At 44.9% G+C, this 15,470-nt stretch overlaps 1 protein-coding gene across 3 annotated transcripts in view; it reads right to left on the minus strand.

Annotated features, from left to right (window-relative positions):
- LOC309546344 (beta-arrestin-1) overlaps nt 1–15,470 on the minus strand; it is a 302,331-nt gene that overhangs the window by 14,344 nt on the left and 272,517 nt on the right. For all 3 annotated transcript variants that reach the window (XM_082245973.1, XM_082245971.1, XM_082245972.1), the window contains one exon: nt 4,619–4,689. In XM_082245973.1, the coding sequence (XP_082102099.1) occupies nt 4,619–4,689 (71 nt within the window). The remainder of the gene's footprint in view (nt 1–4,618; nt 4,690–15,470) is intronic.

The raw sequence follows: 15,470 nt of genomic DNA on the forward strand, positions 1-15,470 counted from the left end.
CTATAGATTTTGCTGAACACCTGTAAGATTCTGGTACCTTTGGTACCCTTATTTACCATTTTCCTTTCAAAACATTGCGTCCCACCTTTCTAGTTAGGTGGAACGCATACACCTTTAAGACGGATGACGTCATCGCTGAGCGCCGCTGAGCGGCTATTTCAATCGCCGGCGTTCTCTCTCACGTTGTTCGTTCAATGTGTGTCTACATGCTCACAAGCCTTGTCTTGCTGTCGGAACCTCCAGCTATTTGCCTTTACCTGGAACAGACCGGAACCTCGCAACTGATCCCGTATCTCGCTACCGGATCACTCCCTCACTACTGGACCCCTCTACTTACTAAACCTTACTAGTGATAAGTACCCCACAGGGGAATCCTCCATAACTAACTTACACTATCATCTTCTGCACATTAAGGACTGTTACTATCTATGCATACTAATTCTACCATCTGCACTGTTACATAGATCGCTAGCTCTTGAGTCTACTACCATCTATCCTTGCACTGGGTTAGTCTATCCTGTCTATGTCATCTGCTGTCCTTACCACCTGTTACCATACATGATTACTAACCTATCTGCATTCTACCTATTACCATCTACTACTCTCCTGAACATTACTATCAAGTGCTTACCATTACTGTCACTGCTCACACCTGTCCCTTCAGCACATCACCTCCATACTATCATATACATCCTATCACTCCAGGAACATCTTATTGAGTGTGTGTATATCTGTATGCTGAAGCAGACAGGCCCACAGTGATGAGTCTGGAGAGTTGGATCTGGTATTCCAACACATCTCTACATGACTACTGAGTGGAGATTCTGCAGCTGCAAATCCAGCTTACAATAAAAACGCAGGAGCGTTACAACACCATCTGTTCCCATATGTCATTGGTAGTGTTAAAGGACAGCCCATGAGTTCTTATTGGCCCATTATTATGATGTACAACTTTACTGCCTAAGAGGAAAGAATATAAGGTGTGCATTAAAGCGGACCTTTAACCCTTTTCAATAAAATTACTCATGCTTGCATCTCTGTATACTGACATCAAATCATCTTACAGTCTTCAGTTTAACTGAAGACTTTCTATGTTAATTTCATTTTATATCTGCTCACTTCCTGGTCTTTTGAGGTACTGGTAACATAGTCAGGACCTCACAGATACCCCTGGGAAAGCTATGTCACCAGTGCCTTCCAGGGTAATCTCACCTAATGTCACACATGCGCTGCTTTGCCTATTGAAGCTTATAGGGTGCATTTGTATTTTGAATAACATGTGCGTACCATGAAAACGAGCATGCCTCAATCATTTTAATAGACCAAGAGCAAGTGCAAGCGTGGTAAAAGTGGCACATACGTGAGATCATGTGAGATTTCCCTGGAAGGCACTGGTGATATAGCCTTCCCAGGAGGTACCTGTGAGGCCCTGGCTATGTCACCAGTGCCTCATCAAACCAGGAAGAAAATGACGATCCCCTAAGAATTTCAATAGACAAAGAACCTGAGCATCTACCGTATGAATTGCTATTTAAACAAATAGTATCCTATAACTTTTAATGGCAGACTGTACAGCCCATGCGGGTTCCAATTTAAACTCTACCAGAATGTGCTAAAAATGTTCATAGGAGTGGGACACAGGTTCTGTAAACAAAATGGTGCAATGGCCTTTTAGTATATTGCTATACCTTTACAGACATCATAACCAGTATATATATATGATATCTGAGCCAGATCTTATTACACGTCTAGCACCCATTCCTTTTCAGCTGGGGTTAGACATAGTTGCTAAATTCCTATTTTTAAAGAAGAGAGACATAGCAATGCGTTTATTCTGACCTATGCCTAACTAACATTTAAAATGAAAATATCACTCTAGTTCCTACAGTGATAAGTCTCTCTCCTGGGGTTGTAATGGGTCAATACACACCTCAATGAAGCCTCAGCATCAGTGGTTTCACTTTAAACAATGAAAATCAGACTAGTGGTGCTTATTTTGCCTCCTCAGAAAGTTTGGAGTTTAGGTAATCCCCTTTTTAGGCTACCTTGAGTATTTAAAGATGCAAACTTTTGGAATAACTCAGATTGCTTCATCAGGTATAGTCTGAATTATTAAAACTTGCATCTTAAGTACCTACAGTTATTCAGTAAAGGGGATCACTTAAACTCCAAACTTTCTACAGTTGTCAAAACAAGCAGAACTAGTTTGATTTTGACAGATTAATTTGAAACCACTGAAGCCAATATTCAATTGGGGTGTACACTGACCCCATTACAGCTCCGTTATACTATGCTTACATGATACAACAGAGCACTACTATAATTTTTCATCTGTAAGTCTACATCTAGATGACTAGCTGTGGTGGAGGGGAATTAGTGGTGACTGGTGAACCCTCTAGAAAAGAAAAACATAGAAAGTCTTATCCATTTAATTCCAGGCCTGTATTCCAAAAGTGTATAGAAAAGACAAAACAGCATAATATCAAAAAAATATTATATTGGCAAATCAGACCACGCACTGAAGGCAATATTCACACATACAAGTCACAAAATTTGAAGTTACCATGATGGCAATTCTTAATGTTTCATAACTAATCTCTAAAACAGGGTCAGATAAGCAGCAAAAATATGAATTTGGTGTATTATCTTCCCTTCTCCGTACTAAGCATTTGTAAAACACAGTTTAATATTTTTCAAAAACCGCCATGGACTGAAGAGGAAAGGAAATACATTCAGAACAATTTACATAATCTGTTAGTTAATATTTAAACATATTCAAAAATGTAAAAAATACATTCATATGGAGAATATTGGTTCCTTTTAAATAATTTGCAAAGTGAGATATTTGGGGTTTGTTTGTATGCATGTATATTGTCACACTCACCTGCTCCACACTCCAGCGCCAGGTCTTTTTCCATGTGGCGTGTTGTCAATCAACGGCCACTGAAGCCTCAGCTAATCCATGCTCAGGCTCTTTCCCAAAGGGCTGGCGCATGTGTTGCTTGGTGTCTAAGCAACTTATTACTATACTAGCTGCTGAGCTAGTAAACCAGATTACTAACACCAGAAAACCAGTGCAGACTTGTGCTCATGCTTGTGCGCATTGCACACTTGCTCATTTTTCTGAGTGAAGGGGCAATGTTAAATATAATGTGCCAGTTTGTCACGCACATATATACGTGCTTGAGCATGCACATGTGCATTCTAATTAGCATGTGCAGTCAGCGCCCAGTGGCCTATTTAAACTGGTCTATCAGTATCAGCAGTTGCTGAATGGTCTTAAGCTTGTTCCTGTGTTCCTGACAACTGATCTGCTGTACCTGCTTACCTGTGCATGAGCCTGCTTGCCTTTGGACTTCGTTCCTGACTCAACTCTGTTTACCTGAATACTCTGACCTTAGCCTGTTTACTGGACTTGCCCTGCCTGCTGATTTTCTACTGCTTTGCCCAGATGCTACTGACCTTGGCCTGTCTTCTGGACTTGCTTTGCTTGCTGATTTGGTACCTCACTGCTCGGTTGTTGCTGACTGCTGCCCGTCTTCTGGTCCTGCTTCCCTCTCCTGCTTTGGTGCCAAGCTGCTCCTACATCCTGTTCCGGGGACTGCAACTACCAACTCTACCCACCTACAGAGTGGACATCACCAGACAGCTACTCAGGCACTCGTGCCACTCCTTGTCCTTACACTCTCTATATCCACCTTTAGGAGTGTAGGGCAGAAGGTACAAGAGAGGCCTTCACCACATTCTAGTCTTAAGCAAGTGATAGTTTCCTAGTTATTTCCTGAATGTGTCTCCAGTGATCATCTGTGTCCCCTGTGTTTCCTATTGTCCTGAGTGTTCCCGCTTCTAGTAATCCTCTTTGCCTCCCTGTGGTCAGCAACGCCCAACCAGTACCTGTGTGATTCCCTGTGTTCCACCCAGCAACTTGCATCCCAGCACCTGAGTGATCCTCTGAGTATTCCAGCCTGCATCCATTCTCCCTTCACTTGCGTGTCTCCTGTACTCTTCAGTCTTCTCCTTCAAGTATCCCAGTGCTACAAAACTTTGTTACTATGACTCCTAGTGAACCCAGCAAGAGACTCGGGTATTTACTGTATATGGGAGTCCTCAGCAACGCAATCCATCACCCCTTGTAGGGTGCTCTATTGATGAGCAGGTGGCTCCTTAGTCTCTATTCCTCTGAGCTTCTAAGGGTTCCCACCATTGCAGCACGTTTCCTTTAGTCCCATTGGGTATCCAGTCTCTGCAGAGCCCTTTGCCTCTCTCTGTCTCCTCAGTAGTCTACCACCCAGCCCTAGCTGCTATAACCAAATCCTACTCAAACAGTCTGCCCCTATTGGGAATTGAGTCCCTATTCATGACATATATTCAGGAGAACATAAAACTTCACCAGAACAGGAACGGAGTGAAAATATTTTGATGGGGAAACTAATTTAGGGAAAAGAAGTGGGTATTCCTCTCACTTCGGAAAGCTCACACTGACTTCCTGTTGTGTCCCTGAGACAGGAAATAAGGGAAATCTCCCAAGTAGACGGGAGCTCCAATCATTCCCTACTGTACCCAAAACTAAAAAGAAAGAGTTTGGATTAGGGATCACGTGTTGTCTAGATGTCCTTACCTTCTCTATGTAGAGGTTCCTCCTTGGGTTTTGGATGCATCAAAGTGAAAGGGAGCTCTACAGCAACATCACTACGTCAAAAACAAAGAAAATTACATTAGAACGACGCAACATTCTTAATGGCAATGACTGAAATGTTGGCCAACTAAATCACAAGAAGTCTTGGGCTAGAAATGGTGGTCAAACATGTCCATATCAACTGCTGAGCAAAATCAAAAATCGATTATTAACAAAATTACCAGTCACACCAGGACAATAAGGGTCTCCTTCCTGTAAACATTATTTTCAAAGGTTTATCCAAACTCCTAAAGAGATATCGTAGCACAGTACATTGGAAGACAAATAGATGAACTAGCGGGAGGGATGTAATATACCGGACATTAATGGGGATACATAACCAGAATGGAAGATGACCTCCAGCCCAGTGGTGTATTTTGGTTTTGTGCTGCCCTAGGCAAGACTAAAATTGGGCGCCCCCCTCCTATGTAAATTTGCTCCACTCCTTCCTTTTTAACGGATGTGACTCCCTTCAAAATTTAAGGACTACAAGTCCCAGTATGAACCCCTGAGATCTCACGAGAGGGGGGGGTGGGTGAGGGAGGGAGGTATGTGAGAGAGAGGGGGAATGAGAGAGAGGGGGGGGAGAGAGAGAGAGAGAGGGGGGGAGAGAGAGGGGGGGAGAGAGAGGGGAGATGAGAGAGAGAGAGAGGGGGGTGAGAGAGAGAGAGGGGGGATGAGAGAGAGAGGGGGGATGAGAGAGAGAGAGGGGGATGAGAGAGAGAGAGAGAGAGAGAGAGAGGGGGGGGTGAGTGAGAGAGAGAGAGAGAGAGGGGGGATGAGAGAGAGAGGGGGATGAGAGCGAGAGAGAGGGGGGATGGGAGAGAGAGAGGGGGGATGAGAGAGAGAGAGGGGGGATGGGAGAGAGAGAGTGGGGATGGGAGGGAGAGAGGGGGGAGAGAGAGAGGGGGAATGAGAGTGAGGGAAGAGGGGGGGTGAGGAAGAGAGGAGGGGGCTGCGAGAGGCAGCTCTAGCAACCACTGGCCAAAAAGATTCTCAGGTGGAGGGGGGGGGACTTTTTTGCTGCCCCCTGCAAAGTGCTGCCCTAGGCCTGGGCCTTGTTGGCCTAGGCCAAAATACAGCACTGCTCCAGCCTTCTCTTAAGTCTTGCACAGTTGTACCAGCTCCTCTCCTGGATTGAAATGGCTTACTCTGATTTCCCTGCATATTGTGAGCTTTTCACAATGTGCATTAGAAGATGCAGCCCGTCAGGTAGAGCACCGCCTCATTTCCTGGCTGAAGGACATCCAGGCAGCATCTTACAGTACTTTTCTTCCCAGACTGCCTGTTCCTAGTCCACCCCTTTTATTCATTAGATTTCAGTTCTTCAAATGATAAAGACTCAGAATCACATGTGGGTGTTACCTAGGGTAGTCTGCATGCAAATACAGCCTGCTTAAGAATGCCCATTCCAGGATTGATGCCCACCCATAACTCCTTCCAAGAGCCAACCCACTAATTAGATCTGGACTGATAAAAGGAATACCGAGGCAGAGTGCTGTGATATTTTTGGAAAGCTATGCAAAGCACCCTGCAGGTCTCACCCACCAGCCATGATCTGCCTCCATTAAATAGAGTAGCACAGAGAACCAGTGATGACATCACAAGGTCTAAAATAAAGTATGTTATGAAAATGAAGGCTTTATTTTATAAAGGCAAAATACTGTAGAAGCAGATTAAACTTCAGCTTTACAGAAATCTGTACTGGAGAGATTTTGGCTCTGGGGAGGTAGGTCATTTTTTTATTGTACTGGAATCTGTAATGCGAGGGGGATCTGTACTGGGAGGTGGATAAATACTAGGAGGGGGATCTGTAGTGGGAGAGGGGTCCATACTGGGAGGGGGATCTGTACTGGGAGAGGGGTCCATACTGGGAGGGGGATCAGTACTGGGATGGTGGTCAGTACTGAGAGGCAGATCTGTACTGGGAGCAGGATCTCTGCTGGGAGGGGATCTATACTGGGAGGGGGATTGGTAGTGGGAGGTGGATCTATACTGGTAGGTTGATCTATACTAGGAGGTGGATCTGTACTGAGAGGGTGGTCAGTACTGAGAGGCGGATCTGTACTGGAAGGCAGATCTGTACCGGGAGCAGGATCTCTGCTGGGAGGGGATCTATACTGGGAGGGGGATTGGTACTGGGAGGTGGATCTATACTGGTAGGTTGATCTATACTAGGAGGTGGATCTGTACTGAGAGGGCGGTCAGTACTGAGAGGCGGATCTGTACTGGAAGGCAGATCTATACTGGGAGCAGGATCTGTGCTGGGAGGGGGATCTATACTGAGAGGGGGATCTAAACTAAGAGAGCGATCTGTACTGGGAGGGGGAACTATGCTGTGAGGGCAATCTGTACTTGGAGGGGGATCTCTACAGGGGAAGTTAAACTTTACTAGTGGAAAGGGGGAAATCTGTACTGGAAAGATTTTGGCTCAGGGGATGTAGGTAATTCTGTGTTGTACTGGAATCTGTAATGGGAGGGGAATCTGTACTGGGAGGTGGATCTATACTGGGAGGGGAATCTGTGCTGGAAGCAGTATCTGTGCTGGGAAGGGAATCTGTACTGGGAGGGGGATCTGTACTGGGGGGATCTATGCTGGGAGGGCGATCTGTACTTGGAGGGGGATCTCTACAGGGCAAGTGGAACTTTACTGGTGGGAAGGGGGAAATCTGTTCTGGAAAGATTTTGGTTCAGGGGATGTAGGTAATTCTGTGTTGTACTGGAATCTGTAATGGGAGGGGAATCTGTACTGGAATCTGTAATGGGAGGGGAATCTGTACTGGGAGGTGGATCTATACCTCCATGTAGGTGGATCTGTACTGGGAGTTGAATATGTACTGGGAGGGGGATCGGTATTGGGAGGGGGATCTATGCTGGAAGGGTGATCTGTACTTGGAGGGCGATCTCTACAGGGCAAGTGGAACTTTACCAGTGGGAAGGGGGAAATCTGTACTGGGAGGTGGATCTATACCTCCCAGTAGGTGGATCTATACTGGGAGGGGAGTCTGTGCTGGGAGGGGGATCTGTACTGAGAGGGGGATCTGTACTGGAATCTGTAATGGGAGGGGAATCTCTGCTGGGAGGTGGATCTATACCTCCCAGTAGGTGGATCTGTACTGGGAGGGGAATCTGTACTGGGAGGGGGATCTGTACTGGGAGGGGGATCTATGCTGGAAGGGTGATCTGTACTTGGAGGGCGATCTCTACAGGGGGAGTGGAACTTTACCAGTGGGAAGGGGGAAATCTGTACTGGGGAGATTTTGGCTCAGGGGAGCTAGGTAATTTTTGTACTACCAACCTGTGGGTTACACATTCCTGAGCTCTGAGCTCTGTGTGTTACACACTCCTGACCCTTCACTCCTGCTTGTGGCATGGAAAATTAAGAATGTTTTTTTAGGTACAAGGACTATGTACACAGTGAGTAGGCTCAAGTTGTAAGCCTCTTGCCACACCCACAATTCACTTTGCTGCATACGCCGCCTCATTCCTTTTCTTCTAGGTGCTGAAGTTGAACTCCCCTCCAGGAAAAAAAAAAAATGTCTGCAGTTCTGGAATGGTTCTAAGAACTCGGCATATTATGTCAATGCTACTTCCCAACATGGGGATTAAAATTAACTTAGATTAGTTAGCCTGCCGAGGATCGAGGCTGATGTGAAGTATAAAGACGTTGGAGATGGCAAGCAAGGGATTAACAACACATATGGTTAGTAATAGACATATATGATGATGTGTCACACTTGCAAACTTAAAGTGGACACACAGTGGATCATTCAGATGGTTTATATGAATAAATGCCATAAATGTGGGCACCAAATCACGCATGAGTGATTCAGAGCATGCAATGCACCATGCAAGGATAGGCAAAAATATTTTATAGATTTATATATATGGCATTACCTTTGTACTGAAAGGAACAAACAGATAGATGACTAAGCAGGCTGCCATTGCCTTGGTTTTAGCACAAGCAGTCATGCAGCTAGTAAAATCAAAGTGCATTTTGCACACTTACTCTATACTGGAGCCACTGGATTGGCCTGAAAGCCAAGCAGCTAGCATTTCCGCAAGTAAAATATGCAGACTACATAGTTAGGACAGCTTTCCAAAAGCTTAAGTCTAATGTAAAAGAGGATTTTAAAAGTAAAGTGAATAGTTTTGTTACCAAGTGCACCCAGGCAGTTGGGCTTCCCTCCGGATTTGTTGTGAACTGTTGCTATATCATTTCAATACAAGTTCTTCACTGCACCTGACTGTGTGAATTATTATTGCACCATGCTGCACTCCACCTACAAGTTAATAGCCAGAGTTATGTGGATCCACCTTCAAATGATGGAGCTCAGGTGTCTCCAGCAAAGGATGCTGTTAATACTACATTATACAAAGACATTGTAAACTATTGTGCTCTTCCAACCTTGTGGTAACAGTTTGGTGAAGACCCTTCTCTCTTCCAGCACAACTGTGCCTCTGTGTACAAAGCCAGCTCTATAAGGACTTGGTTTCACCAGTTTGGTGTGGAGGAAATTGAGTGTCCTACACAGAGCCCTGACCTTATCCCTACTGACCACCTTTGGGATGAGTGAAAACATTGAATGCAAACCAGGTCTTTTTTTTTTTTTTCTGGCGCCCAACGTGGGGCCTGCCATGCAAACCAAGTCTTTTAATCCAACCTCAGTACCTGACCTCACAAATGGGCACAAATTCCCACAGACACTCCAAAATCTTGTGTAAATTATTCTCAGAAGGGTGGAGCATATTATAGTCACAAAGAAGTGCAATACCATATTAATGGCCATGGTTTTGGAGTTGGTTTGTCCAAGCTCATGTAGATCAAGTGTCTAGCCAGTACACATCAGCTTTGGGTTGTAACCTCAAAATTCAGGGACAAAAGGAGTCAGCTCTTCCACAGTTTTGTTGCCCTTACATTCTTTCAAGGTACCCCCTGGATCCCACCACCCTTTTAACATTGAAATAGTCATTTTAAGCCCACATTGTGAAGACCACATTGTTTTCATGGGCCTCATCACCTTCAAACACCAGCCATTATCAATTTGTTTGCAATATAGCGGGAGGCTGAAGAAGAGGCGTATGTACAGGGGTCAAAAGGGTCACAATTGGCCCACGAGGCCCCCTGTACACCTGGATAGGAAGGGTGGTGGGGGTGGCATATATCCTCTCTATTTTACTCCTGTAACTGCTGAAAGGCTGCAGGTGGAAAATAGGGGGGATCAGTTCCTCTACATCCTGCCACCCAGCGACTGTCACCCAAGAAAGGAGTTAATCCATTTTTTGGCTGACCTTAGTCCTAGTCTACACCAAAATCCGTATTCTAACAACTTAGCACGGCCATGTTTTTGAATAGGGTTCTTTTGCACCCAGAGAGCAGATTTATGGCATTTGCAGGACAGCAGAAGTAAACCTGGACAGAAGTAAGCTGGAGGGAAACATATTGCACTAGTAACAGATGCATGCAAGCTTGTGCATGCCAATCAATCTATCATCTGGAGAAGAAGAACTCCTGTAACATTTATATGAATTTAATGAAGCCAAAACGTAAAAAATTTGCAAATGCACAAACCTTAATGGGGGGGGGGGGGGTCTGAACTGTGCTCCCCCAGGGGTAGAAAAAGTCCCAACCTGAATGGGAGTAAACAGTTCCTCAAGCTTGATGGCCAGTGGGAGGAGGAATAAGTGCCCTTTCATTGATGTCAGTGTGAGAAATAGCACCCCATTGTTGGTGTCAATGGGAATTGTAGTGCCCCATAGCTGGTGGTAGTGGAAGGAGTAGTGTCCCATCATTAGTGTTAGTAGAGTTAGTAGAATTAATAGTGCCCCATTGTTGGAGCCAGTGTGCAAAATAGTGCCACATCAAAAAGAAAAGGAAGGGACAAATCATATCTCTCTCAAGAAAAGCAGGACTTTATAGGAAGTGCTGTTGCCCCATCATTGGTATCAATATGGGAGGAATAGTGCCCCACCTTTGATGTCAGTGTAATGAACAGGGCTTCATTATTGGTGTCAGTAGGAGGAATAGTGCCCCATTGCTGGTGTCAGAGAAGGAAATGTTCAATGTTGTTGGTGTCAATGGAGGATTAGTGCCTCATTGTTGGTGTCAATGGAAGGAATAGGGCTCTATCGTTGGTGTCAGTGGAAGGAATAGGGCTCCATCGTTGGTGTCAGTGGAAGGAATGGGGCTCCATCGTTGGTGTCAGTGGGATGGATTATGCCCCAATGTTGGTATCAGTGGAAGGAATGATGCCTTATAATTGGTGTCAAAAGGAGATATAGTATCTCGTATCAGTGGTAGGAATAGTGCCCCGTCATTGGTGTGAGTAGGAGGAATTGTATCTTGTATCAGTGGAAGGAATGATGCCTCATTATTGGTGTCAATAGGAGGAATAGTATCTCATATCAGCGGAAGGAATGATGCCTCATCATTGGTGTCAGTAGGAGGAATAATATCTTGTAACAGTGGAAGGAATGGTGCCTCATCATTGGTGTCAGTAGGAGGAATAATATCTTGTAACAGTGGAAGGAATGGTGCCTCATCATTGGTGTCAGTAGGAGGAATAATATCTTGTAACAGTGGAAGGAATAGTGCCCCATCATTGGTGTCAGTAGAAGGAATAGTATCTCATATCAGTGGAAGGAATGATGCCTCATCCTTGGTGTCAGTAGGAGGAATACAGTAGTATCTCGTATCAGTGGAAGGAATGATGCCTCATCATTGGTGTCAGTAGGAGGAATACCGTAGTATCTCGTCGTATCAGTGGAAGGAATGATGCCTCATCCTTGATGTCAGTAGGAGGAATACAGTAGTATCTCGTATCAGTGGAAGGAATGATGCCTCATCCTTGGTGTCAGTAGGAGGAATACAGTAGTATCTCGTGTCAGTGGAAGGAATGATGCCTCATCATTGGTGTCAGTAGGAGGAATACAGTAGTATCTCATATCAGTGGAAGGAATGATGCCTCATCATTGGTGTCAGTAGGAGGAATACCGTAGTATCTCGTATCAGTGGAAGGAATGATGCCTCATCATTGGTGTCAGTAGGAGGAATACAGTAGTATCTCGTCGTATCAGTGGAAGGAATGATGCCTCATCCTTGATGTCAGTAGGAGGAATACAGTAGTATCTCGTATCAGTGGAAGGAATGATGCCTCATCCTTGGTGTCAGTAGGAGGAATACAGTAGTATCTCGTATCAGTGGAAGGAATGATGCCTCATCCTTGATGTCAGTAGGAGGAATACAGTAGTATCTCGTATCAGTGGAAGGAATGATGCCTCATCATTGGTGTCAGTAGGAGGAATACAGTAGTATCTCGTATCAGTGGAAGGAATGATGCCTCATCATTGGTGTCAGTAGGAGGAATAGTATCTCAAATCAGTTGAAGGAATAGTGCCCCAAGGACTGTATAAAGGCAAGCAAAGGGCTGCATCCAGCCAGACTTAGGAGACCACTGTTCTAGTCGTTTGGTAAATCTTGGTCAATAATCCAATATTCTTTCTAAGTTATGGGCAGTTAAACAAGAAAATGGTAAAGCAGTGCTCCAGCCCCCCCTCGAAAAAATTAAAAGTCAGCAGCTACACATACTGTAGCTGCTGACTTTTAATATTAGGACACTTACCTATCGTGGAATCCAGCGATGTCGGTACCCCAGCCAATGTTTCCATTGGCTCTCGGGTGCTGCCGCCACCAAGGCCTGTATGGCCCGGCTGTGGGGAAGGAGGAGAGGGCTGAACTTCTGACCTCCAGCGAGGTCCGACGAAAGTGAGGACAGGTACCTGTCAAAAACAGGTACCTGCTCCCCCCTGAAAGGTGCCAAATGGAGACACATAAGCGTAGCTACCTTATTTGGGAGGAACTCCGCTTTAAAAATAAAACGTACTGTAGTTGCATAGGTTGAAAAAAAGACCATCAAGTCCAATAAAAAAAAAAAAAAAATCCTAAACCGATGATTTTTTCAGAAGAAGGCAAATACCTTCTGACCTCAATTTGACCTGCTTGAAGTGGGTTTTGCATTCCTTTAGACTTATATATGAATTCCAAACCCACATGAAGTGAACAAAAGCCCTTCAACAATGTTGGTAGCTGTTTGTATGATTAGAGAAACAATGACTTTTCATGCCAACGGCTGTGGTCCTGCAGGCCCCAGTGATGGAAACCGGGCCCTGCCTAAAAAGCTACAAAATTTCAGACTGGGTCTCATAGAAATATCTTACACCGACCTTCTACAGAACCTAATGCAAAGTTGTCTGAGCTTCTGTTTTACCAGACATGGTGCAGCTGCTGCAACAAGCTGAACAACAGTCACACAATTTCATCCCTTTAAATCACAACTGAAGATAGGATGGATCTCAAAAAGATTAGATGGAATTTTTTTTGTATTGTTTATAAAATAGAACTAGTTAGATACCTCTCACCCTTATTTATTGCAGAGGTTAGAAAACAAAAGCAAACAAAGTTAAAAAAAAAGGTTGTGCTTGGTGGCTTGACCAGTGAGACAGCCTTGACTAGAACATAGACATGGTGACCACAAGCACAGGGTCATCTTACCGAATGGGCATGCTGGGCAGTTGCCCCGGGGCCCCACTTGCCCTGGGGGCCCAACCAAGCATTAGTCCCGATTCCCATGTGCATCCGGCCGCCAAACTTAGCAGTTGGCAAGCACCTGTCAGCCCTGTGCTTCTGTCAGACCACTTGGGCCGTGGAGGGGGAGCCCACACCTGCAGGAATGCCTGTCTGCCTCCACGGGAACAGTCACACACAGGACAGTCGAGTCTGACTCCCGTCCGTGTGTGTGTTCACCGGACCCAGTCGCCCAACTTGGAAGCTGTCATTAGCCTGGCACTGCTGTACCAATAAATATCGCCTTATCGATAAATTGCATTTTTATTCTCATGTAGTTAGGGCCCCAGTGCACTGCATTGCCCGGGGCCCTTTAATGCTCTTAAGATGGCACTGCACAAGCATAGCATGTCTACCAATTTCAATCACTTTAGAGCAGCAATTGCAAAAAAAAAAAAAAAAAAGAACAAAAAGATGAATGCAACTTGTAAACATAGTTTTTATTGAAATTTAAAAAAAAAAACTAAAGTGTTGGTGGTAGTTGGCCTTGATCCATCCAGCTGTCCTTGTGATTTAAAGTTAATAAAAATTGCCTAACTCATGGATGAGAGTGAGATTAAATTAAAGCTCAACTTCATCCCTTTATTTGTTTTAATGTGAGACCCACATCATTAAAAAATTAACAAAAATAGGCAGTCTTTGCTGCAATACTAACTTTTAATCTGAAGATGTCCCTTGCAGTACAGTTCATATTCCTATCGCACACCTTCCTGGTTTGTAGGCACTTTTGCACTGGGTGCTGAAGCGATAACCAGCTGGCCACTGGATCGGTTACAAGTAGAGACATATTCGCCAGCACACCAAGGATCTTGCAAAAGCAGTCCAAAAACTTTATTCCAGAGAAGATCACATCAAAAAAATTAGTGCAATGTTTCGGAGGCGCGCAGGACCCCTTTGCACATGCCTGACGAAAGGGGTCCTGCACGGCTCCGAAATGTTGCACTAATTTTTTTGATGTGATCTTCTCTGGAATAAAGTTTTTGGACGGCTTTTGCAAGATCCTTGGTGTGCTGGCGAATATGTATCTCCTTGCAGTACATCTTCTCCACCACAGGATGTCGCCAGTATTCCAGGTTGAATGATGGCCATCATTATTCAACCCAATTCCTATGAGCCAAGACTGTCGTGGACCTGCCCTCTTGGGGGGTGCATCATCACAGTATGAACTACCACCCTGGGGGTGCATCATCACACCAGCCTCAAAGTACTTCTTGGCAGTGCACACAGGTCATTACATCTTTGAAAAAATCAATGCCAACTTTATTGGCTTTGAGGATAAAACATCAGACACAATAAAGATGCAGAAGGGGGGGATGTAAGGTAAACCCGAAATCCTACCTTCAGAAAGCCAGTGCCAACTTGTACTCATTTTTTCGAGCGAAAGGCCAATATTAGATATTCTGTTATTCTGTGCCAGTTCATTGTGCGCATATTCGTGCGCATACCAATTAGCACTTAGTGCTCAATGGCCAATTGAAACTAGACTATCACTATGAGCAGTTGCTGAATGATCTTCAGCTTGTTCCTGAGACCTGATCTGCTGTATCTGCTTACCTGCGTATGACCTGGCTTGCCTTTGGACTTTGCTTCTGCTCTTGCTCTAGCTCTATTTTATAACTATTTTGACCTTGGCCTGTTTACTGGACCTGACCTGCCTGCTGACTCTGTACTGTTTTGCCTGGCTGTTGCTGACCTTGGCCTGCCTTCTGAACTTGCTTTGCCTACTGATTCAGTTCGTCACTGCCCGGTTGTTGCTGACTGCTGCCCGTCTATTGGTTCTGCTTCTATCTCTCGCTCTGGTGCCAAGCTGCTCCTGCATCCTGTTCCAAGGACTGCAACTACTAGCTCTACCCACCTACAGCGTGGACATCCCCAGCCAGCTACTACGGCACTCGTGCCAGTCGTTGCCCTGTCTCCACCTTCGGTATTGTTGGTCAGGAGGTGCAAGAGGCAAAAAATAGTGCAGCGCTATCTAATATGGTATAACCCATATATCAAAGTGAAGTATTAAATGACATAAAATAGTGAACAAAGAAGTCCATAAAATGTGTTCCAAAAATCAATAGTGAGTGGTAATAAGAAGTCCCAGAGAGGTGATGATAGACCCGAAGACTTGGAATCCAAAGATAAAGGCAGGGGTGCACCCGTGGAATGTAAGTAGCAAAATGGCAG

Source organism: Pelophylax lessonae (genome assembly GCF_965119305.1).
Source record: "Pelophylax lessonae genome assembly, chromosome: 2".
NCBI lineage: Eukaryota > Metazoa > Chordata > Amphibia > Anura > Ranidae > Pelophylax > Pelophylax lessonae.